The 25,311-nt window shown below is 42.6% G+C and overlaps 1 protein-coding gene across 1 annotated transcript in view; it reads left to right on the top strand.

The window, feature by feature from the left end:
* LOC126456738 (Down syndrome cell adhesion molecule-like protein Dscam2) overlaps positions 1-25,311 on the top strand; it is a 427,689-nt gene that overhangs the window by 197,558 nt on the left and 204,820 nt on the right. Inside the window, exons 8-9 of the mRNA XM_050092487.1 lie at positions 13,311-13,464; positions 15,505-15,656. Of these exons, the coding sequence (XP_049948444.1) occupies positions 13,311-13,464; positions 15,505-15,656 (306 nt within the window). The remainder of the gene's footprint in view (positions 1-13,310; positions 13,465-15,504; positions 15,657-25,311) is intronic.

Here is a 25,311-nt window from a genome sequence, read left to right on the forward strand (position 1 = left end):
TGCAGTTGACGGACTTTGAGCGAGGGCGTATAGTGGGCATGCGGGAGGCCGGGTGAACGTACCGCCGAATTGCTCAACACGTGGGGCGTGAGGTCTCCACAGTACATCGATATTGTCGCCAGTGGTCGGCGGAAGGTGCACGTGCCCGTCGACCTGGGACCGGACCGCAGCGACGCACGGATGCACGCCAAGACCGTAGGATCCTACGCAGTGCCGTAGGGGACCGCACCGCCACTTCCCAGCAAATTAGGGACACTGTTGCTACTGGGGTATCGGCGAGGACCATTCGCAACCGTCTCCATGAAGCTGGGCTACGGTCCCGCACACCGTTAGGCCGTCTTCCGCTCACGCCCCAACATCGTGCAGCCCGTCTCCAGTGGTGTCGCGACAGGCGTGAATGGAGGGACGAATGGAGACGTGTCGTCTTCAGCGATGAGAGTCGCTTCTGCCTTGGTGCCAATGATGGTCGTATGCGTGTTTGGCGCCGTGCAGGTGAGTGCCACAATCAGGACTGCATACGACCGAGGCACACAGGGCCAACACCCGGCATCATGGTGTGGGGAGCGATCTCCTACACTGGCCGTACACCACTGGTGATCGTCGAGGGGACACTGAATAGTGCACGGTACATCCAAACCGTCATCGAACCCATCGTTCTACCATTCCTAGACCGGCAAGGGAACTTGCTGTTCCAACAGGACAATGCACGTCCGCATGTATCCCGTGTCACCCAACGTGCTCTAGAAGGTGTAAGTCAACTACCCTGGCCAGCACGATCTCCGGATCTGTCCCCCATTGAGCATGTTTGGGACTGGATGAAGCGTCGTCTCACGCGATCTGCACGTCCAGCACGAACGCTGGTCCAACTGAGGCGCCCGGTGGAAATGGCATGGCAAGCCGTTCCACAGGACTACATCCAGCATCTCTACGATCGTCTCCATGGGAGAATAGCAGCCTGCATTCTGCGAAAGGTGGATATACACTGTACTAGTGCCGACATTGTGCATGCTCTGTTGCCTGTGTCTATGTGCCTGTGGTTCTGTCAGTGTGATCATGTGATGTATCTGACCCCAGGAATGTGTCAATAAAGTTTCCCCTTCCTGGGACAATGAATTCACGGTGTTCTTATTTCAATTTCCAGGAGTGTATATCTTTTCGCTGCAGCTATCATGTCGCAGCCATATATCTCACATTTATACTGAGTGGTCATACGCCAGGAATCACAAATAGGGCTTTGACGAGTGTAGTCTGAAGGCTCCGGAGATTCTTAGGTGTAAAATTAGTTGCGCTCACCTCAGTATTACCCTGTAAGGTTTCAGGCAAAATCGATGTGCCTATACATTCGCTCGAAAGCTTTTGTTCTGAATACAGCGTTTTGACATACACGCCAGCGTGTAGTGATAGTTACAGAGCTAAAACGGGCCATCATGTAAATTTCATTTTACTAGAATGCCATGTATGCTACAGCCGGAGTCTTTGTCACAGAGAGACGGGAATGGACGATGTTTAACGTTCCTATTGAAATAACGGTGGTGGTATTCACCTAATAGAGATAATGAAAAGCAATGAGAACAGTATATAACACTTCTGTCCGCTACTGCTATACCATAACCTCGAAGCTGGAGGCAGTTTGCAAAACATAATTATTTTGTTAGAGTAATTATGGTATAAAGCAACAGAGCAGTGTTACCCTCTGAGAGGAATTTTGTTATGTTGGCCGTGTTGTACCTAATGGAAGTGGCTTATCGGAAGTGAAAGTCAGAATTACGTAAACATTTAAACAGTAACAAATAACATTTTACTTAGCTACACTGTTTAGAGAGTAAAGAAAATGGTCGCCAGCCTAATTAGGCAAGAGAATGATTAACATTCTTGTTTAAGAAATTAGTTATGAGTAACTTTAACGGATAACACAACCTATCATTTACCACACGCGAGTGTAATGAACTCTGACACCTGCATATGTTAACGTTAAGGTTAGAACTAACAACTAGAGCAGCACAAACTATTTGCAAAAATATAACAGATACCGAAACACACTATTACTTTCAAGGCTTATTCAAACTGAATGGTCTTTATAACATTACTATTAACATTCACTGCAGAATCATTAATTGGACACAGGTTAAGTATTATTTTTCAAACATTTTCCTAGCTGGCATGAAATTATAAATGTAGTTCACTGCAAAATTATGAACTGCTCACAGGTTAAGTATCTCTCAACTAAATACTATTCTGTTTACAATGAAAGTTAAATGGAATTCACGAACAAGTTATTTCTCAATATCTTTTGAATAAAGAAATTATTGTTTTCATAAATAGTGGTAAAGGATAACCTGTGGATTTTATTATATTATTAATATGCAATTTCAATACCCAAAAGAAACAAGTGCTTAGCAAGCATAAGTGTATAACTTTCCATAAATGCAGTTCACGAATTTTACTACAGTGAGACACAATGTTGACAAATTTACAAGAAACTGACTCACCTTTTAAAATTTACTACAGGCAGCACTATGATCATTAACTAAGCAACACTTTACAAGCCTCAGTTTTAAAAGCTTTTAATCTTTAAAAGAAACTGCAAATTGTCTTTGTCACTAAATCCACAGTAAATCTGAACACTCCCATCTTACCAAAGATCAAACAACATTATGTAATAAACTGCCTAACTTTGAGGCTTTCATTTTTTCCACATAATAGGACACTTGGTAATCATAGTTCAAATGGAGAGGAACCTGAGAGGTGTTGTGAGAGGGAAACTCAAGGTAGGTACATGAATTCAGTTATAAGTTACCTTATATTTGAGCACACTAACACATCGAATAAGCTGATCCCTCACTGTACATCATTACAGTATTCCGTTACAGTGATTGCGCAATGTGGTGGCAACTGCATGTTAGTAGGTGGATTTGCAGGCAGAATTGCTGGACTCTGTCTCTTCTTGGTGGCGATGATGGATACCAATTCCAGAATCGTTCCATCCGAGGCATTGGAAAGTAGCAGAAGAAAACCTCTCTCGGAACCAGCACAATATGCAACATTTACATGGCAGAGTACAGTTTGGTAGCTCGTCCCCGACTGAGTGTTGTTCCACCTTTTCTACCTAGGCCAACAACAATTTGCGCGCGCTACACAGTTCCGTTCCCGAGGGGAACCACTACACCTTTTATATACCAAAGAACTAAGAACCCTAAGTGAGGATCAGCAATTTACATAACAGCAACCAAATACATTAAATAAAACAGAACATTTGCACATATTGACATTTCTACAAAAAATTATTCACACAGAAATTACAATTATATATAGTAAGTTTTATTCCCTCCAAATGGGACAAAGAATTTAAATGACAGATATACTACATTGCATAGAATCAAGCCACGACATCAAAGTTTTAAACAAAGAAAAGAGTATACAATTTTGTGTTATCTATTCAATCAAACACATTTACAGAAGCTCAATGAAGTAATATTAAATAAAACAAAAGGCAAAATAAATCCGTACGGCATAAGAGCTATGGTGTTACAAGTAGTCTGTTTTTATTATAAAGAGCAGTCAAATGAAAATGAGAAGTTGGACAAAAGTAAGTAAACTGTTTATTGTTTCAAAAGTAATCGCCATAACTATTAATACATTTATCCCACTGTGACACAAGACGGTCATTGCCTTAATGGGAATATGTTTCTTGGTTGCCTACGTACCTACGACGTGGCGGCTTTTGTACCCGATTCGGTGGTGGTGGCGGTGATGGTTTTGAACGGTATCGCTGCTCACAGTCGGCTACCGTCCACCATTAAAATAACGAGAGAACAGCTACACTGTGGCTTCCTTATCCACTGGAAGAATCTCTGACTGTTGTCCGCAACAGCTGACTCCGACAGTGGGTGTATTTTCCGAATCATGGCACTTACAATACATTCTTCATATGTGCCACGAAAAAATCCTAATGCCTGTATATCCCAAGAGATGGACTAACTCATGCGTTGGCCACCCCCTATCTCTCCCCATGCCATTTTCATATATTCGGTGTCATTAAGAAAGACGTTCGTGACTTTCAACTTACTTTGTACGAAGAGGCGCACGCCTGGATTCAATCGTGGTTCCGTAGGCGACCGCAAACATTTTTCCATGAAGACACTGACCGTCTTCTCTCACAGTGGGATACATGTATTAACGGTTTTAATGATTATTTTTGAAATAATGAACAGATTTCTTACTTACGTTTTCATTTGACTGCCCTTAATAGAATGCTTTATTCTGTTTATAATTTCAGTAATTTTAATCAAATGAGTATCATTTGTGCCCTACATCTATTACAGGCTTCTTTGAATACCGTCTCGTAACATATTACAGACACGATCCGGTGAGGGTGTTACTCGCGTGCCTGTAAAATATTCGTTCTCTGGCAACATTCCATCGCAGCCTAACGTCGTAGCTCCATCCAGGTTGCATGCCACTCGTAGTTTTCTCGGTAACAGTCGATAAAGGTGGAATGGCGGATGCAGGGTTGTTACATTACGCAAACATTCCAGCGCAGAGGTCGTGAAAGTTTACAGTCCTAACGGTGCTGTGCGTTCTCGACTACAATCTTACAGTCGTATATTACGCATATGTGATGTACTATTGACACGGAAGTGGAGAAATATTAAATTCACTCCTTTGTGAATGTATTTGTTAACAATGAATAAAAGACAGAAAATAATTATTTATGCGGATATTTTTATGTCGGAGGTAAAAGCAAGACAATAGCACACTACGATATTTGTCTTCAAACATTTTGATTGTGATTAACCTGAGAAAGCATCTGGAGCGAAGGCAGCCAAGAATCTAAAACAATCATCCTGACGCTAAAAAGTAAAAGTTGATACAGGGTGGATAATATTTCCAGTAAGACACCAAAACGTTGTGCCCTTAATACGTAATGTTAGTAAGACCCGACATCATCAGGTGACAAAAAAAAAGATCAGATATGCTCTTAAAACTTTTTTAAAAAATCTTTTAACTGTCTTCATCGCAATAATACATTACTTTACAACTGACTACTAGTTTCGGTTGCTAAACAATCATCTTCAGACCTGTAATAGTAACAAAAAACAGAAATTTGCCTTTAGCTTAAAATTACTTTTAGAAACTTCAAGAAAATTCTTTTTTTTCCGAAGTAATGAAAGTTAAGTAGTGAAAAGATACCACTCATGCTGGAGACTCTGTCTCTTCGTAACTGCAGGTTAGAATGCCACCATCTGACAGTGTATCTCGGATCTAGGAAAATACTTGTCAGGTCAATGCAAACGATTTTCAGTTTTTACGACACATATTATTCAAGCAGATGTCATATCGCAAATTGAATTAATAAAAGCATGCCATTTTCCTAATTAGCTAAGTTTTGAATACCAACGAAGTTACCGAGTGCAATTCTGAACTTACGGAGACAACCGAAAAATTTTCTCTTGTTGAAAGTAAAACAATGAACCAACTCATGCAAAAAAAAAAAAATTTAAAGGAGAAGAACATGAAAAAATGTAATAAATAAGATAAACACACTATATGTTTTAAGGAGTGTACCTAAGTACAAAGTCCATATACCCTCGTTACGAATTGTAATATGTAAATGATAAAAAAGTAAGATATAAGAAATGTAAAAGTTAGTCACAGCATGTCTGTTGCCGTTTGAAGCCGTCAGAACACTAACCACTGTGTGTGCTGATCGGTGCCAGCCAAAATTAACCAGTAAAAACCGACAGATGGAGCGCAAGTACGGACAACTACAATTCCAAAACCTAAATGGAATTGCTATTATCTACATTATAATAAATACAAATTTCGAAATAAGTACGAGATGGTAGTTGGCACTTGCTGCTCAAATTCGCAGCAGCTGTGTTATGAATATGTAATACCGCGTAGTAGTTATCAAAAGGTAAAGATTTAAGTAAGGGCAGAAATCAACAAATGTAAAATGCAAAAAAATGGTTCAGATGGTTCTGAGCACTATGGGACTTAACTGCTGAGGTCATCAGTCCCCTAGAACTTAGAACTACTTAAATCTAACTGACCTAAGAACATCACACACATCCATGCCCGACGCAGGGTTCGAAGCTTCGACCGTAGCGGTCGCGCGGTTCCAGACTGTAGCTCCTAGAACCGCTCGGCCACTCAGGCCGGCGTAAAATGCATTTGTTGAGCCATTTCAGCACAGATAAAAAGGGTTGTAATCGACATTGGCTATTCCGCATGCACACGCTGGGATATGCCGCGTCAGTCACAGTGGCAGACCATTGGCCTTTAATAATTATATTATTTGTTTGATTACCATACTTACGATGGCGGAAAGGGACGGCCGTCCGTCTTGCTGACGGCAGGGGAGTTCCTGATGCCTTATGTGCCTTAACCAGTGTTGTCCATGCAGTCCACTGTTCACCCGCGAAGCTTTTGGAGGTAGGCTGTTGGTGAAGAGCCAAGATTGGAAAGTCTTCTCCAAGCTGTCGCAGCAAGGAACTGCCTACGAGAGCTCGCTAACGGTCAGCTTGGAGTGTGGACGCTGTGTGGACACCAACAACCACTTTGAGGGTTGAGGGGGGGGGGAGGGGGAAGGAGGCGGTTGGTGACACTTCCCGGTCTCCAGTGGAGACGCAGACAGGGGCTTCCACATTACAGCAGCAGCACAAACTGTGTGCTTTAGTGATTTTGGTTGATCGTGTGATGCAACATAGTGTGCAGTGAAGAGTGTATCATATGACGAGTAATATTACGTGGAAGGTCCGTGGATGCAGTGCAGTATGTTATGGTTGTTATATGGCACAACGCAGGACGTGCAAATGGTTTCTCTAAAAGCAAGAGCCGTATAGTTTTGTTTATAAGTCGTAAGTGCGACTGATTTTGTTTACTCCATTGCACAGAAGGCGATATTATTGTCCTGGGAGCAAAAGTGATTTCGTTTATACCATTTTATTGAAAATTAATCTATTATTTAACACCATAAAAGAGATTTTTTGTATGTCGTATTGTACAGAATGTTGTATTGAGAAATTTGCTTAGGTAGTACTGTAGTTGGCTCATAGTAGTTTTGATTTAGTGAAGTGGTATGGGGCTGGGAGATGTGCAGGTTCAGCCACCTGAATTGGAAAGGAATTTTCTCGCACCTGTAAGCACTTTTTCTTCACAAAGTGTGAGCATTGTGTGTTGTTTAACTGCAGCTACTAAGTATAGATGACTGCAATGATTTTGTATAAAGTATGGTGTCACGTAAGTGTCTGATGATAATGATGAGAGAAGGAAGGTGGTCCACCCTGATGCCAGCACATAGCCTATTCCTCCCAAATAGCCCCGTGATCAGCTTCCCTGTCCGACGGACAGATCACTGTCAGCACTGCTGCATGCACTCACTTCACGAGACACTGCTTAGGGGTTTGAAATTCAGTTCAGGGCATTGGAGCGAATACTGGTAAACATAGATTACGCACCACAACCCCTCCAGTTCTCTCTGCTACAAAGGCAGTGAACATGAATGCTCACCATCCAAGTACTGTCGACATTCGTGTTTAAGTTCAGCTATCTGACGGGATCCAGTATTTCCACTGTGGAAGGACCGTTGACATAGCTGTAGTGCCTAGTTGGTGATAGGACTGTCGTAGATCTATATCTAGTCGAGTGTTAATGTAAAGAGCGTTAATTAAATCAAAGAATGTCTTACAGATTTGACCTGCATTTCACTGCAGACGTTAATGTTGTTCTCATTTCTCTATTCATTGTAATCAGCTATCGTAACTATAAATAGCCTCATTTTATCTGCCATGATAAAGTCGATTTGAATTTTATTTTCATTGTTAAAGGTAATTTATGTTGTTATCCTCTTCTTGAACCCTGCATTGACGAACTGTATTGGGCTGTAACTTAGGTTCTATTTTGCTATCGTTTCTTTACGCAAAGAAGAAAATTTTGTGTTTGATAAAGTCTTTGTGAAGTGGAGCCTACGATCCACTCCATTCAAATCCTAGGCTGCAACTGGTAGCGGGTTGTGGTAGTGCATTGTGCTGGAGTTGGTCCGTAACCAGGTAGCATTAGAATGAAGGTATGAGACTTTATCTTGCCTTCCTGTGCGCTGTAAAAGATTTGGTTGCTAGGAACGTACAAAGCACCACGTTATTGTGCAAGGAGGAACTCTCATTTGTGATGGCTGTCCAGCATGGTGGCGAAGCTATTCCAGCAGTTTTGGCACGTCACGGATGAGCTAATGCAGTTGGTGGCAGGGAAGCACTAGGTCAAGATATTGAGATTAATACTATTTGGTTAGTAATCTTTGAGTTTGTGTACGTATTCCCATTTCAGAATTGTGAGTCACCTTCCCAGTGCCAGGTGTGTGGGTTGCTAGCTCATGTCAGTCGTGTTAATGATGTTGGCAGTTGTTAATGGGGAAATTAGGTGAAGTGGTAAGGAGCTGGCTGGAGAATATAAAAGTCCTGGGACCACAAATTTAAATACTTCTTAACAACAGTTTATTAAAAACATTCACAAATCTTTACAGTTAGAAAAATAAACCAGTAAAGCAATGTCAGGAAAAAATTTCAGTTAAAAGAACTTGCAATTCAAGTAGTGGTCCAAGTATAACAAGTCAAGAAAAACATAAAGCTTCTTAAGGCCACGTGACATGTGTCTTACAAAACGTAGTACTAATAAATAGCAAATCAAAGCCAATAAAAACGTAATTCCTCAACAGTCACTGTTAAATACTTTGATCAAATTAGCAACTGTTAAATTAGCTTAGAGCCCAATAACAGGCACGATTCATCAGTAAGTCAAATAACTTAAGGTTACAAGCAGGCACAATACAAACCAAAACATAGCAAACTGCAAAACTAACTTAAAGACCAGTTGAAGATATATTTCAGTAGTTCGCAAAAACTTCAAGTTAGTACAACACAATACAGTACAGTTAGCAAGATAACAATGTAAGGCAAATCCAGATCATTCTTGCAAACTGCACCAACGGCTTATCGCTGTGAAGTAAATGGTAGCAGTGAGTTTACCAAGAACAGTACAGTTTAAGAACGCAAACACTAAAACCTAAAATTTTAGCCAGAGCTAAAACTTAAAATTTTTCTTAAAAGGAACTTAGACAGCATTTTAAAAGAAAGACATATACTGACTAGACAGCATTTTAAAAGAAAGACATATACTGACTTAACGGTCAGTAGCATCACAAACAAGTTTTACAGTCGGTGAAGATGCTTTAAGGTTTGCCTGAATTTCACCTAAGACGCAAAAAATCGGTTATGGCTACATGTTCTGACCATCACTACCCTCTTGTAGCCTAAAGTCGCTTTATTAATTTTGAAGTAAGTTAATAATTTGGCCGGCTCGTCACATTTTCACAGCACTTGACACGATGAGTTAGTGACACATTGCAGCGAGATGTAGCAACGTCAGAACTGGTATAAACAGATTTCATAATACTTGTCTTTTAATTGTCCTTCGTTGTTGAAAGTTGTAGACTCGCACTCCATACTGAAATGCAACTTTTTATACTAGTCTAGAGGATGGTCGGTTTCATTTTGTTTAATAATATGAGCACTGGCTGACTTTCTGTTGTTGAATAGATATAGCTGCAGTCATTTCACTTCACAAGACAAACTAACATCAACCACCATGCTAATACAACAAGCACATAACTTATACTTCATCCTCGCACTTCAAACTCGTACCACTAACTGCCCAAAGGCAAAGATTTATCTCTAACAAAATGTAGCACAGAAAATACTATCAAATATCGCTCTATTTGTGCACTACCATCTTTGAAACACACAAAAATAAAGTTTAAATAATTGTTTATCACTGCTCATCATTTTAAGAAGTTCATAGTCATCTACGTAATTACATTGTTTATATATGTTGAAGTTAACACATTTTCGTATAGCTGTATGGTAATGGGTTTCTGGGTTTTGATTCTTCAACTTGGGAATCCGTCATTTCATATGGTCCAAGATCGGTTATTACACTTATCTCACTATAACTAGTTTTATTACAATGGCCGCACATAAGCAACTGAGGCAGCCGCTACTGAAGGACGAAGCGCATGGCTCAGCAGGTGGCTATGAATTAAGGCTCGTGCCATTACAGAATTACACTGAAGCGCCAAAGAAGCCAGTAGAGGCGTGCGTACTCAAATACAGAGATAGGTAAACAGGCAGAATACGGTGCTGTGGTCGGAAAAGCCTATGTAAGACAGCAAAAGTCTGGCGCGGTTGTCACATCGTTTATTGCTGCTACAGTGGCAGGTTATAAAGACAAGTGAGTTTGAACGTGGTGTTATAGTTGGCGCAGGAGAGATGGGACACAGCATCTCCGAGATAGCGATGAAGTGGGGATTTTCCCGTACGACCATTTCACGAGTGCACCGTGAATGTCAGGAATCAGGTAAAACATCAATCTCCGATATCGTTGCGGCCGGAAAAAGACCCAGCAATAAGGGGACCATCAACTGAAAAGGATCGTTCAACGTGACAGAATTGCAACCCTTCCGCAGCTTGCTGCAGATTTCAACAAGTGTCAGTGTGCGAAACATTCAACCAAACACCAACGATCTACATCTACATCTACATTTATACTCCGCAAGCCACCCAACGGTGTATGGCGGAGGGCACTTTACGTGCCACTGTCATTACCTCCCTTTTCTGTTCCAGTCGCGTATGGTTCGCGGGAAGAACGACTGTCTGAAAGCCTCCGTGCGCGCTCGAATCTCTCTAATTTTACATTCGTGATCTCCTCGGGAGGTATAAGTAGGGGGAAGCAATATATTCGATACCTCTTCCAGAAACCCACCCTCTCGAAACCTGGACAGCAAGCTACACCGCGATGCAGAGCGCCTCTCTTGCAGAGTCTGCCACTTGAGTTTGCTAAACATCTTCGTAACGCTATCACGGCTACCAAATAACCCTGTGACGAAACGCATCGCTCTTCTTTGGATCTTCTCTATCTCCTCCGTCAACCCGGTCTGGTACGGATCCCACACTGATGAGCAATACTCAAGTATAGGTCGAACGAGTGGGGTTTCGAACCCGAAGGCCCACTCGTGTACCCTTGATGACTGCACGACACAAAGCTTTACGCCTCGCCTGGCCCCGTCAACACCGACATTGGACTGTTGATGACTGGAAACATGTTGCATGATTGCACGAGTCTCATTTCAAATTGTATCGAGCGGATGGACGTGTGCGGTTATGGAGACAACTTCATGAATCCATGGATGTCAGCAGGGGACTGTTCAAGCTGGAGGAGGCTCTGTAATGGTGTGGGGCGTGTGCAGTTGGAGTGATATGAGACCCCTGATACGTCTAGATACGACTCTGACAGGTGACACGAACGGAAGCATCCTGTCTGATCACCTGCATCCATTCGTGTCCACTGTGCATCCCGACTGATTTTTGGCAATTCCAGCAGGACAATGCGACACTCCACACGTCCAGAATTGCTACAGAGTGGCTCCAGGAACATTGTTCTGAATTTAAAAAACTTCCGCTGGCTACCAAACTCTCCAGACATGAACGTTACTGAGCATATCTGGGATGGCTACCAACGTGCTGTGCTCCACCCCCTTGTACTCTTAAGGATTTAAGGACAGCCTTGCACGATTTATGGTGTCAATTCCCTCCAGCACTGCTTCGGACATTAGTCGAGTCCACGCCACGTAGTGTTGCGGCAGTTCTGCGTGCTCGCAGGGCCCTGCACCACATTAGGCAGGTGTACGAGTTTCTTTGGGTCTTCATTGTACAGGGTGATTAAAAAAGAATACCACAACTTTAAAAATGTGTGTTTAATGAAAGAAACATAATATAACCTTCTGTTGTACATCATTACAAAGAGTATTTAAAAAGGTTTTTTTTTCACTCAAAAACAAGTTCAGAGATGTTCAATATGGCCCCCTCCAGACACACGAGCAATATCAACCCGATACTCCAACGCGTTCCACACTCTCTGTAGCATATCAGGCGTAACAGTTTGGATAGCTGCTGTTATTTCTCGTTTCAAATCATCAATGGCGGCTGGGAGAGGTGGCCGAAACACCATATCCTTAACATACCCCCATAAGAAAAAATCGCAGGGGGTAAGATCAGGGCTTCTTGGAGGCCAGTGATGAAGTGCTCTGTCACGGGCTGCCTGGCGGCCGATCCATCGCCTCGGGTAGTTGACGTTCAGGTAGTTACGGACAGATGAGTGCCAATGTGGTGGCGCTCCATCCTGCTGAAATATGAATTGTTGTGCTTCTTGTTCGAGCTGAGGGAACAGCCAATTCTCTAACATCTCCAGATACTGTAGTCCAGTTACAGTAGCACCTTCGAAGAAAAAGGGACCAAAAACTTTATTGGCTGAAATGGCACAGGAAACGTTCACCTTAGGCGAGTCACGTTCATACTGAGTTGTTTCCCGCGGATTCTCAGTGCCCCATATACAGACATTGGGCCGGTTGACTTTCCCGTTAGTGTGGAAAGTTACTTCATCACTAAACACAATCTTTAAAACGAAAGATTCATCTGTTTCCATTTGAGCAAGGATAAAATCACAGAAATCGATTCTTTTAATCTTATCAGCTGCAGACAGTGCTTGAACCAATTTCAGACGATAAGGTTTCATAACTAACCTTTTTCGTAGGACTCTCCATACAGTTGATTGTGGAATTTGCAGCTCTCTGCTAGCTCAGCGAATCGATTTTCCTGGGCTGCGAACAAATGCTTGCTGGATGCGTGCTACATTTTCATCACTCGTTCTCGGCCGTCCAGAACTTTTCCCTTTGCACAAACACCCATTCTCTGTAAACTGTTTATACCAACGTTTAATACACCACCTATCAGGAGGTTTAACACCATACTTCGTTCGAAATGCACGCTGAACAACTGTCGTCGATTCACTTCTGCCGTACTCAATAACACAAAAAGCTTTCTGTTGAGCGGTCGCCATCTTAGCATCAACTGACGCTGACGCCTAATCAACAGCACCTCAAGCGAACAAATGTACAACTAAATGAAACTTTATAGCTCCCTTAATTCGCCGACAGATAGTGCTTAGCTCTGCCTTTTGTCGTTGCAGAGTTTTAAATTCCTAAAGTTGTGGTATTCTGTTTGAATCACCCTGTATTTTGCACAAACTCTGCACGGCACCGCTCGAAAACTGGTAACTTGGCGACATGTTTTAGCGCACTGGCAACGGCGAACAGACTGTGTGTGAAGTTACGAGGTCTGACTGGAGCAATCAGGTTGCAAGGTTTCAACTAGCGCGCAGTTTTCGCCACCGGCCTAACAGAGGGCTGCGTCTTGTTGTAGACACGGTGCCGGAGCTGCAGTGGACGTTCGTGGAGCAGGCGCTGAGCCCGGGCAGCCCCGTGTCGCTGCGCTGCGCCGCCGCCGGCAGCCCGCCCCCGCAGTTCACCTGGCACCTCGACGGCCGGCCCCTCACCGCCTCCCGCCTCGGCCACAGGTAGGTGTCGGCGCCGGTGTGCACCGCGCTCAGCTTCTGCAAGACATTCGCAGTTCGCTCCATCACACCGACTGACGTCCAGTTGAATTCGTCAGGAAAATAGCGCCGGCACTGTTATTCTCCTTATATAGAAATTTGCTACCTCTGGTATTGCTTCATTAACCAGGTACATTTTTAACGAATTTTCTAAGGTAATATGTCGTAGCATTTTCGTGTGATTCCAAATTTTGGTAGAACAGCTTCTGCTCGGAAATTCTGGCAATTCAAAAGATTAAGCTTGTTATTTTTGTTGCGGTCTTCGTTCCGGAAACTGGTCTGTTGCAACCCTCCACCTTAGTCCATCCAGAGCGTGGCTCTTCATCTCCGCATAAGATTAGATTAAATTAATTATTCATTCCATAGACCCATAAAAGAGGGAATCCTCCTGGGTGTGGAGCATATCAGATAAACACATTACAAAAATGTAATCGTAAAAACTTGAGTTTCATTCATTTTAATGATACTCAGTCAATAAACAGTAAAATTATGTACATGAATTAAATTTAAACTTCTAACATTTACAGGTTTAATAAATGGCTCCGAGCACTATGGGACATAACTTCTGAGGTCATCAGTCCCCTAGAACTTAGAACTACTTAAACCTAACTAACCTAAGGACATCACACACATCCATTCCCGAGGCAGGATTCGAACCTGCGACCGTAGCGGTCGCGCGGTTCCAGACTGTAGCGCCTAGAACCGCTAGGCCACCCCGACCGGCACAGGTTTAATACTTACATCTGCTTTCATCAAATCCATCATTCAGACATTTGCTTGTTTCTTGGCTATTACAACCAAGTATTGTCAAAAATTAAAGTAAATTATTCACTTCAGTGATCCTCAGTTAAGAACGGTCAGATTATGTACAAGATTTCAAATTAAACTTCCACTATTTACAGACTTAAGACTTACATCTGCTTTCCATACATCCATCATTCACACAGTAGGTAGTTACTCAGCTGTTACAACCAACTATTGTCGAAAATTAAAGTATAATAAATTTTCATTAAAATGGTCTACTGCACTTTTTGAGAAACTCATGGATGGAATAGAAGCAATTGGCCACCAAAAATTCTTTTAAAATATGTTTACATTGTGCCTTGTCTGAAACTAAACTCTTAATGGATGCTGGAAACTTATTGAAAATATCGTTGCTGAATACTGGACTCCTTTCTGGGCAAGAGTAAGTGATTTTAAATCTTTATGTATATTGTTCTTATTCCTAGTATTGGTACTGTGTACTAAGCAGTTAGTTGGAAAAAGAGATGCATTATTTACAACAAACTTTATTAAGGAATAAATATACTGAGAAGCTGTGATTAATATGCCCAATACTTTGAATAGGTTTCGACATGATGTTCTTGGATTTACACTACTCATTACTCTTATTATACACTTCTGTACTCTAAAAATTTTTTTCTCTCTTTGTGGAGTTACCCAAAAATATGACACTATATGACACAGTGGAGTGAAAGTAAGCAAAATATTCCAGTTTTTTTTATATTTATATCTCCTATGTCTGACGTCATTCGCATTGCAAACCCAGACTTGCTTAGACGCTGCAACCTGCATCCACTAGAATGTCAAGTTTTGGTCTGGCTCCATTGTTTCCTCTATCAACCAATTTGCGCGATATATTTCTTCTTTTTTTTCCAATTTAGTTGGGCAGTACCTGTCATAACCGCAAAGAACTATGTGACAGCTCGAGAGGCACGTAGGTAAAATGGAAATGTCGTGTGGATAGGGCCTCTCGTCGGGTAGACCGTTCGCCTGGTGCAAGTCTTTCGATTTGACGCCACTTCGGCGACCTGCGCGGAGAAAATCTCCGACCCAGCCGGGAATCGAACCCGGGCCCTTAGGATTGACAGTCTGTCACGCTGACCATTCAGCTACCGGGGCGGATGGCACGTAGGTAACTTGGCAGCAGCCAAGAGATGCACCCACTGCTTCAGTAATGTTCAAAACCACATCCCGTGTTTTGTTTCATCTTTTTGTTCGCAGGTACACTATCGGTCAGTATGTAGACCAAGTCGGTGACGTCATCAGCCACGTGAACGTCTCATCCGTTCGCGTGCAGGACGGCGGCTTGTATACCTGCAGTGCTGCCAACTCAATGGGCATCACATCTCACGAAGCCAGACTCAGCATTTATGGTTGGTATTCACTTCAGCTTCCTTAGGCCATGCTCTTGCACACGCGTGCAGTTTTTGGTTTTCCAAAGCGAGGTATTAAACTAAAAGCCACAGAGTACTTCTGTGCTTCTTTGACACTCTCCAGGTATGCACTGTAACTGAGAACTCGACCTAGTCCTGTCAAGTTTGTCAAAGGTGTAGGTAAGTTGGTATCAAGAGATGGAATTAAGAGAACTGCAACTAGTTCCGTAGTAAAGGATTTGGCGTTTTGTTCTAATGCGACAGTGTTTCGAGAATATGTCTCCTGTGCTAACAGCCCAGAATTCTGGTATTTTATGTTCATTTCGTACTAATTTTGAAAAACCACATGTCATTAAAAATGGCATACGTCAGTCGAGGCATCAGCTGTTCTCAATGTCTATAAGCAGCTACCTGCGTTCGCGGCATGTAAGTTGTTGCTGTTGAACATAGTCGAGCAGCTGAGTAACCTGTAACCATGACAACAGAAGCCCGTAAAATGGAACACGAAACGTTCGTGCTCCGGAGTCACTGATATTGTTCATTACTAAAGGCAGCAATAACTAAAAGCTACAATGTCGAAAAACAGCTCAAAAGAAAAAAGCCTCTTAGTAACAAGATATATCTCATATGCAACAATCTGCTTCCATTATTAAAAATATACGAGAACTATAGACATGTAATGTCAGCTGAGGGCTTCTGAAGACACTATGTTTTCAATTAAGTAAAGCTGGTCGGTCAGCCTCTACAAAACCACTCAAAAGTGATAATGCTTTGTTCTTCGTGGGTATAATACGCTTTGAGAGGGACCCGATTGTTGGATGATGCTCATAACGCATCGTATCTCGTGAAGATAAGCGCAATTATTTCGGAAGCGCCGCACCTCAGTTTGGATAACGAACTGCTACAGGCAAAAAAATTTTGGTACTATAATAATCCAATCAAAAAAATATGGTTCAAATGGCTCTGAGCACTATGGGACTTAACATCTGTGGTCATCAGTCCCCTAGAACTTAGAACTACTTAAACCTAACTAACCTAAGGACATCACACACATCCATGCCCGAGGCAGGATTCGAACCTGCGACCGTAGCAGTCGCGCGGTTCCGGACTGCGCCCCTAGAACCGCTAGACCACCGCGGCCGGCAATAATCCAATCATTTCTCAGAAGTGGAAGTTCGGCGAAGATTTACGCAGTCCGTAACACCGTGGTATGTCAAGACGACAACGGTGACCACTGCCATCGCCGTAATGGGTTTGTTCAAACGTGTGCAGTCTGTGAAAAGCAGTACGTTACTAAGACCACTCTCAGGGGCATTTGAAATTATCCGCTCAAGATCTAGAAACAGTCATATGTCGTTCGTCATTCATTATATTTCTTTACCACACTAGTCAAAATGTTGATCTTGCTATAGTAGGATCAAACATTGCCTCATCGTTTCCTTATTACCAAGGGCAAAGAGGCGTCACGAAGGACGCCGCTTTCCTAGCTGCTGCAGCTTCAGGGCGATACGTATATGCGTATCTGCAAGAAAGTACTTGATAAAATCGTAATAATAAAAGATTTCGAATAATGAAGGTCAGCACTGAGCACAGCGGAAATTACTAACAAGACGGAAAATATATAAGATTGTATTGTGAAAATTTTCCTTTACCACTTGCACAACATATCATCGACTGTGGATACGATCTAAATTACACAGACATAGAACTGTTAACTGTAGTTAGAACGAAACATTTAAAACATGTCAGCGATGTCATGTGTCAGTTCCCAACGTCCACACTAGGTAGTCTCTGCAATCCTTCTTGTCCAACAAGTATACTTCAAGACCACTTCATTACGTTAGGATTATCCAAAACTTGCCTTTTTTCATTTATTAGCTCATGCTTCATTTAAGACCTTGTTATTTATGTGTGCAGGTTCAATAGTTCTTAATTTAAAGGATTCTCGTAATTGTAATTTCCTGAAATGAAAGGAGCCGAAGAAAAATATACGTAGTTAATAAGCGATTATTCGTGTTACAGCACACCAATTGAAAAGTAGGAAAAAGACAGTTCAGAAGCGCTTCTCTGGTCCAGCTATCCTGATTGTGGTTTATGACAATTTTCCCAAATAAAGGCAACGAATGGTTTTAATTTATAGGCTGTGACCGACATCTTTCCAATTCGTTATCCATTGCTGATCATTGTAAAAACAAATAAACATCTGCGGTCTACTGTCTTTTTAATTTCGTTTTAGTGTTTTTTATTTCACAGCAATGGCATTTATTTTCCTCTAAGTTTGCTCTTGAAATGAAAATTTGGATGACCATATGTCATTAGTACAATGGCCAACGGAGTACAGATAAATTAAGAAGTAATAAAAGACGCAGTTAATAGTGACACTTTCGATGACAGGAATTTTCTGAATATTGTGGGAAACGAAGATAGCATCAGAATTTCAAACAGTAGAACCCTACAAAGGCACCGTTGAATTGAACTCAAAATATTTGTGAGGAAAAGTTTTTGATTGCACTGATCGTGCATCAAAAATCGTCTAGCACGAATAAACTAAACGACACATAAGTAACATTAATTTTGTGAAGTAATGTGTGTGTAGAAAATATTTTTTTAATATCGTAGTACTTTTCTTACATTTAAATCTTAAATAAAATCATTTTTACTTTTGCAACAATTGAATATTATTTTAAAATTACAAATAGTCTTTCTTTGGATTTTTTATAAAAAACGTTTGTCTCTTCATATCATGTGCTAGGAAGCCCAAGTTTCCTTGGAGATCAGGGATATTTTAAATACGCAGCCTGACAAAAAATTTGAAGCATCCAGAAGAGGAGGAGGAAACAAAATTAAATTTCACTGGTTGACAGGGTGGTACCTCAGTGATTATGATATGTAGCAAAATTAACAAAGATCGTAGCAGTATGAACCCATTTACCAGTATGACGCTGCACCCCATCTAGGCGTTGTATCTTCTCCTGAGGCAAGCTAGCCCACACCTGCTGTTAACGGTCCCTGGTGTCCCAGATACAGGTCCCACACATGTTCTATCACGGACGCATCTGGGGTCTTGCTGGCCACGAGAGTACCTTAATATCATGCAGACAATTCATAGAGAAACGTGCCATGTGTAACCTCGATGCTGTCACGTGAGAGATAACACTTGAGGGCGTGATGTCATACCAAATGGTTCCCCATTTCATGATGGCAGGAGTAACATCGCTGTTCCTCCCCAAAACACTGGAAGCCTGAGACATCTCCCCAAGTCGCTACCATACTCGTATACGATGATTATCTGGGGTAGTGTGGAACAGTGATTCATTGCTGAACATAATGCAACGCCATTCATCAGCAGTCCATGCCTCCTGGTCCCGATATCACTCCAACCGTAGCCAGCTATGTTGTGGTGTTGACCGTAGCCAACGGATGGGTCGGTAATTCCCTAGTCCGAGAGCTGTTAGTCACTGACCAGTGGTGCCGAATGAGACAGAATGTTACAGGGATTCCATTGCTTGTTCTCACGTAAAAACTGCAGATGTGGAGGGATTACCACGTGCTTGGTGCCCAAAACGGCAGTCCTCCCTTTTGGGGCTCAGACGTGATCGACCGAACCTTGACGAAGGTAATGGTTGCCCTCACGTTCCCATACAGTCCAACATCAGAATACAGGCAAAACCGAATGCCCCATACATCTGGATACTGTACGATCTGACTAGCCGACGAATTGTAGATTCACAACGAGACCTCTTTTGCTACTCTACCACGTTCTAATTGTGGTGTCACCGCCAGACACCACACTTGCTAGGTGGTAGCCTTTAAATCGGCCGCGGTCCGTTAGCATACGTCGGACCCGCGTGTCGCCACTATCAGTGATTGCAGACCGAGCGCCGCCACACGGCAGGTTTAGAGAGACTTCCTAGCACTCGCCCCCGTTGTACAACCGACTTTGCTAGCGATGGTTCACTGACAAAATACGTTCTCATTTGCCGAGACGATAGTTACCATAGCCTTCAGCTACGTCATTTGCTACGACCTAGCAAGGCGCCATTATCAGTTGCTATTGATATTGTGAAGAATGTACAGACAAGAGCTACGTTCAACATTAATGGATTAAAGTTAAGTATTCCACCAAGTACCACCTTTTTTCTGAAGTATAAATTCCTTGTCCTGTTCCAGATCTCACGCCAGCCTGCGTGAGCTTAAACGCGTGCCTTTCGGCTTCCCCCAAACTCCGAGGGTTGGCTCCTGCCAATCCACAACACTAATAAAGCTGCCGCACACAAGTGCGCAGCATCTCCACATCATTCACAGAAATCACTCAACATCTAACGCTGTTCACGCTCATATAACTCACCAGTCTTGATAGCAATACTAACACGAACAACTCTAATGCACTGTCGTAGCCATTCTGCATGTTACAGACAACTGTAAATTTAATCAATAACATATCTGCTGATGGTGTGTGTGTTTGTTTGTGTGCATGTATAAAGCTATATGTCACTTTTTTGCCAGACAGTGGCATTTTTTACTGGTTCGTGAATCAGAAACAACTGAAACAAAGTCGTTCCATCTGAACTGGCGACATAAATGTGGACTGACTTATATGAAATAATGAGTTTATACATGAGACTTGGAATTTTATCAGTTCTGAAAGACACAAGTAACATTATTAATTAATTCTTCTGTTATACAATATTTATTAGAGAGAATTCCTTGACACCTGGAGAAGAACAGTATATATATATATATGTATATATATATCGTAGCTTTACTTAAATTAATGTCGACAATCTAATACTCGATCTCTAAAAACTAAAATGTGTCCTACATTTTTTTCTTTTCACGGAGAGAATATTTAAATATACATACAAAAATGCCTTAATTAATAAATGCTGTCACTTTTCATTCCTGATGTTCCTCAGCCCTCACTAAGTCAGTGACACATCTTCAGAGACTAGTTTGTAGTCAAAAGTAACTATAGGTCCACCCAATACTGAAATAACTTGCTCATAGAATTCTCCATGTTTCTCACACTTGTTATGCTGCCAGACATGTGTACATTGTTGTTTAGGTACCTGATTGTCGGGTTGTAGCAATTAAATGTTCTTTTAAGTGATGGTGGAATGTCACAGAAGGGCACCCATTGGAAGCAAGAGGCGAATACATTAAAAATGCACAACATAGTAGCTCAGTCCTTGACCGCTGTGTTAGTGGTATCGTACTATTCAGTGACGTGACGCTCTAGAGCAGTGGTCTTCAAATTGCGGCCCACGGGAGGGAGCGATAAGCTGCCGCTGGCCGTCCTTTACTTGAACGTTGCAAATCGGCACCATTCGGAACACTTCGTGTCACCTAATCTCCGCTTCAGACCGCTGTCGCCCTCAGCGACCCCGAAGTTGTGACGAAGTGTTGTTGTGTTGTCTGTGTGAGCGGATGATTAATTTACTAATAACTAATGTGTACAATGAAATGACAAAAGTGATGTGATACTTCCTCTTACCCAGTGTAGTGCAGGAACTCGACAGGGCATGGAATCCCTTGCAGAAATATTGTACCATGCTGGCCGGCCGGAGTGGCCGTGCGGTTCTAGGCGCTACAGTCTGGAACCGCGTCACCGCTACGGTCGCAGGTTCGAATCCTGCCTCGGGCATGGATGTGTGTGTTGTCCTTAGGTTAGTTAGGTTTAAGTAGTTCTAAGTTCTAGGGGATTGATGACCACAGCAGTTAAGTCCCATAGTGCTCAGACCCATTTGAACCATTTTTTTGTACCATGCTCCCTGTAAAGACGTCCATAATTTTTGTCCCCGAACTGGCCTCTCGACTATGTCCCACGTAGGGCGCTGTGGGTGGCCAATTCATCCACTCGAATTGTCCAGAATGTTCTCCAAATAACTCGCGAACAACTGTGGCCTGGGGACAGGTCTTGGAACATGAAGTCCGAGCGTGGCTGCAAATGGTCTCCATGTAGCCGTCCAGCCAATGGTCGATTTAACGATCACTTCCGGACAGCCCGGCTGCAGTTTATCAAGCCATTCCTGCAGCTAGTCTATTGGAGACTCATAACTTACTAATTTACGTAGGTTACCAGTTAATCCCAGAAGAACAAATCAGGGTAAATGATTACCTCAGTCCATCTCATTCTTTATCAAATGGCTAAAATGACTCTGAACACTATGCGACTTAACTTCTGAGGCCATCAGTCGCCTAGTACTTAGAACTAATTAAACCTAACTAACCTAAGGACATCACACACATCCATGCCCGAGGCAGGATTCGAACCTGCGACCGTAGCGGTCGCTCGGCTCCAGACTGTAGCGCCTAGAACCACACGGCCACTCCGCCCGGCATTCTTTATCCTATTCGGTACTACCGTCTTCTCTAGCAGGAGTCTTTGTTATCTCTCAGGCTCCATTCTCCATCACTTTAAAACAGGTAAATGAGAAGATTTGTTTCTTCGGGGTAAAAAATCAACCCTGCCTTGTTATTTACGTTTAATTCTTTTACAAAATAGGTGGTACGTTTCTTTACAGACTTAGAAAATGTCTTTTGACAATCTGTTAAGGACCACGGAGGAAATAGTAAGAGACGAAGCAAGGAACGAAACGTCTACCCCGAAATTACTTCAACTTTTGTTTACTAATTAAGTGGCTTCACTCATTGTTATGTAAACATAACAAAAAACTGCTGTAGCAAACGCAAAATTTATGTCGCCCCATTAGTATATTGGAAATACCAACCAAAAAGAAATAAAAGTAAAATGTGGGGCTCTAAAAATGCTCATTTCAGTTGTGCTAATATGTGGTCCCTATTTTTCAGAGGTGTCGCAGCGAAAAACTGGTTCGAATTTTTGATTATTCGTCTAAGATAACAAAATACTCGATAGCAAAGAAGAACAAGAGACAAATGCACTGGTTTCCGTTGTTTATGGGGTTATGTTTGTCACGTGTAGTCACGAACTATACATTCCCTCAGCTCTCCTAAACACTGACGAAACACTCATTAGCTTCCCATGCAAATTCTCCTTCAAAATGTATCTGTCAAGCAAGCCGGACAAACCTAGGCTTAAGATAATTTCTTTATGTGACGCGAGAACGTATTAGTTTAATGGGTACATTCCATATTTGGGAAAAGAAAGCAGGGATAAATACTTTTCGATTCCCACATATCATGTGATGAAAATATGTGAACATGTATATGGAACCAAGTAGAACATTACGACAGACAATTTGTTTGCTTCTTGTGAAGTATCCGACAAACGTGCTGACAAAAATTTGACAATGATAGGCACCTTATGCAAAGACAAACCAGAACCCCTGCTCAAAACCAAGAATAGATCTTTTTTTCGTCTGCATTCATACACAGGAAAGAGAAAAATGCTAGAGTCGTACGTCCAGTTAAAAAAAAAAACAAAAACAAAAAAAATCTTATTCTGTTGTCAACGATTCATGAGATAGGCAAAGTATGAGATGGCATGGATGGCAAGACAAACGAACATAGTACTTCTCTGCAACGGTAACAAAGAGGGAGAAGATGTGTTCGATTTGCTATAACACAATAAGACAACAGCACGAAAAACCAGACGCTGGCCTGAGCGATATACGAGGGCAGTTCAATAAGTAATGCAACACATTTTTTTTCTCGGCCAATTTTGGTTGAAAAAACCGGAAATTTCTTGTGGAATATTTTCAAACATTCCCGCTTCGTCTCGTATAGTTTCATTGACTTCCGACAAGTGGCAGCGTTGTACGGAGCTGTTAAAATGGCGTCTGTAACGGATGTGCGTTGCAAACAACGGGCAGTGATCGAGTTTCTTTTGGCGGAAAACCAGGGCGTCTCAGATATTCATAGGCGCTTGCAGAATGTCTACGGTGATCTGGCAGTGGACAAAAGCACGGTGAGTCGTTGGGCAAAGCGTGTGTCATCATCGCCGCAAGGTCAAGCAAGACTGTCTGATCTCCCGCGTGCGGGCCGGCCGTGCATAGCTGTGACTCCTGCAATGGCGGAGCGTGCGAACACACTCGACGTATCACCATCAAACAACTCAGTGCTCAACTTGACATCTCTGTTGGTAGTGCTGTCACAATTGTTCACCAGTTGGGATATTCAAAGGTTTGTTCCCGCTGGGTCCCTCGTTGTCTAACCGAACACCATAAAGAGCAAAGGAGAACCATCTGTGCGGAATTGCTTGCTCGTCATGTGGCTGAGGGTGAAAATTTCTTGTCAAAGATTGTTACAGGCGATGAAACATGGGTTCATCACTTCGAACCTGAAACAAAACGGCAATCAATGGAGTGGCGCCACACCCACTCCCCTACCAAGAAAAAGTTTAAAGCCATACCCTCAGCCGGTAAAGTCATGGTTACAGTCTTCTGGGACGCTGAAGGGGTTATTCTGTTCGATGTCCTTCCCCATGGTCAAACGATCAACTCTGAAGTGTATTGTGCTACTCTTCAGAAATTGAAGAAACGACTTCAGCATGTTCGTAGGCACAAAAATCTGAACGAACTTCTCCTTCTTCATGACAACGCAAGACCTCACACAAGTCTTCGCACCCGAGAGGAGCTCACAAAACTTTAGTGGACTGTTCTTCCCCATGCACCCTACAGCCTCGATCTCGCACCGTCGGATTTCCATATGTTTGGCCCAATGAAGGACGCAATCCGTGGGAGGCACTACGCGGATGATGAAGAAGTTATTGATGCAGTACGACGTTGGCTCCGACATCGACCAGTGGAATGGTACCGTGCAGGCATACAGGCCCTCATTTCAAGGTGGCGTAAGGCCGTAGCATTGAATGGAGATTACGTTGAAAAACAGTGTTGTGTAGCTAAAAGATTGGGGAATAACCTGGTGTATCTCAATGCTGAATAAAACAACCCCTGTTTCAGAAAAAATGTGTTGCATTACTTATTGAACTGCCCTCGTATGTATGGACTTTTAGATGCGTCAGCAATAAATGTCTATACCTTGTACACTGGTGACAAAAATTAAAGCAACAAACCGCTATTTGCCTATCTTGTGTCTAATTCACGGTATAATCATGCAGACTGTCAACAGATGTCCGTACAATCGTGTTCTGCACAGAAGGTGGCATTCCAATCAACGGACAACCACGCCAGCGATGATTTGAGGGCTCCTATCAAATGAGGTAGTGTGTGCCGGGTAGTCACACATTCACAATCGATGTGTATACAGTCACAGACGGAGCGGTATGGCGGAAAGAAGAGGGCTGCCAGATCCTCTGCGGTGGAGGGCCGGAAGAATGGAAGCAGGACAGTCGCAAACTGACGTGGCCCCATGGCTTAATGTTAAACGTTCTGTTGTTTCTCGGATGTGGCGATAACTTATAGAGACCGAAACAGTATTCCGAAGACCAGGTCAGGGCCGACCATATGTGATATGAGAAAGAGAGACGTGTTATTTGGCTACAAGTGCACGACGGACCAGGCTCAGTAACGCACTGACACTGGCATCTGATGTCGCAGATCCACTGGACGTGTGGTGTCGAGACAAACGGTGACAGATGGCTTCGGCAGAGTCACCTTCGTTCTCAGAGACCAGCTGTATGTTTACCTCCGAGGCGTCTCCACAGAAGAGAACGCCTAGACTGAAGTCGTCAACATACCACCTGGATGTCGAAGAGTGGGCCAATCTTCTATTC

The sequence above is a fragment of the Schistocerca serialis genome, chromosome 1, assembly GCF_023864345.2.
Source record: "Schistocerca serialis cubense isolate TAMUIC-IGC-003099 chromosome 1, iqSchSeri2.2, whole genome shotgun sequence".
NCBI lineage: Eukaryota > Metazoa > Arthropoda > Insecta > Orthoptera > Acrididae > Schistocerca > Schistocerca serialis.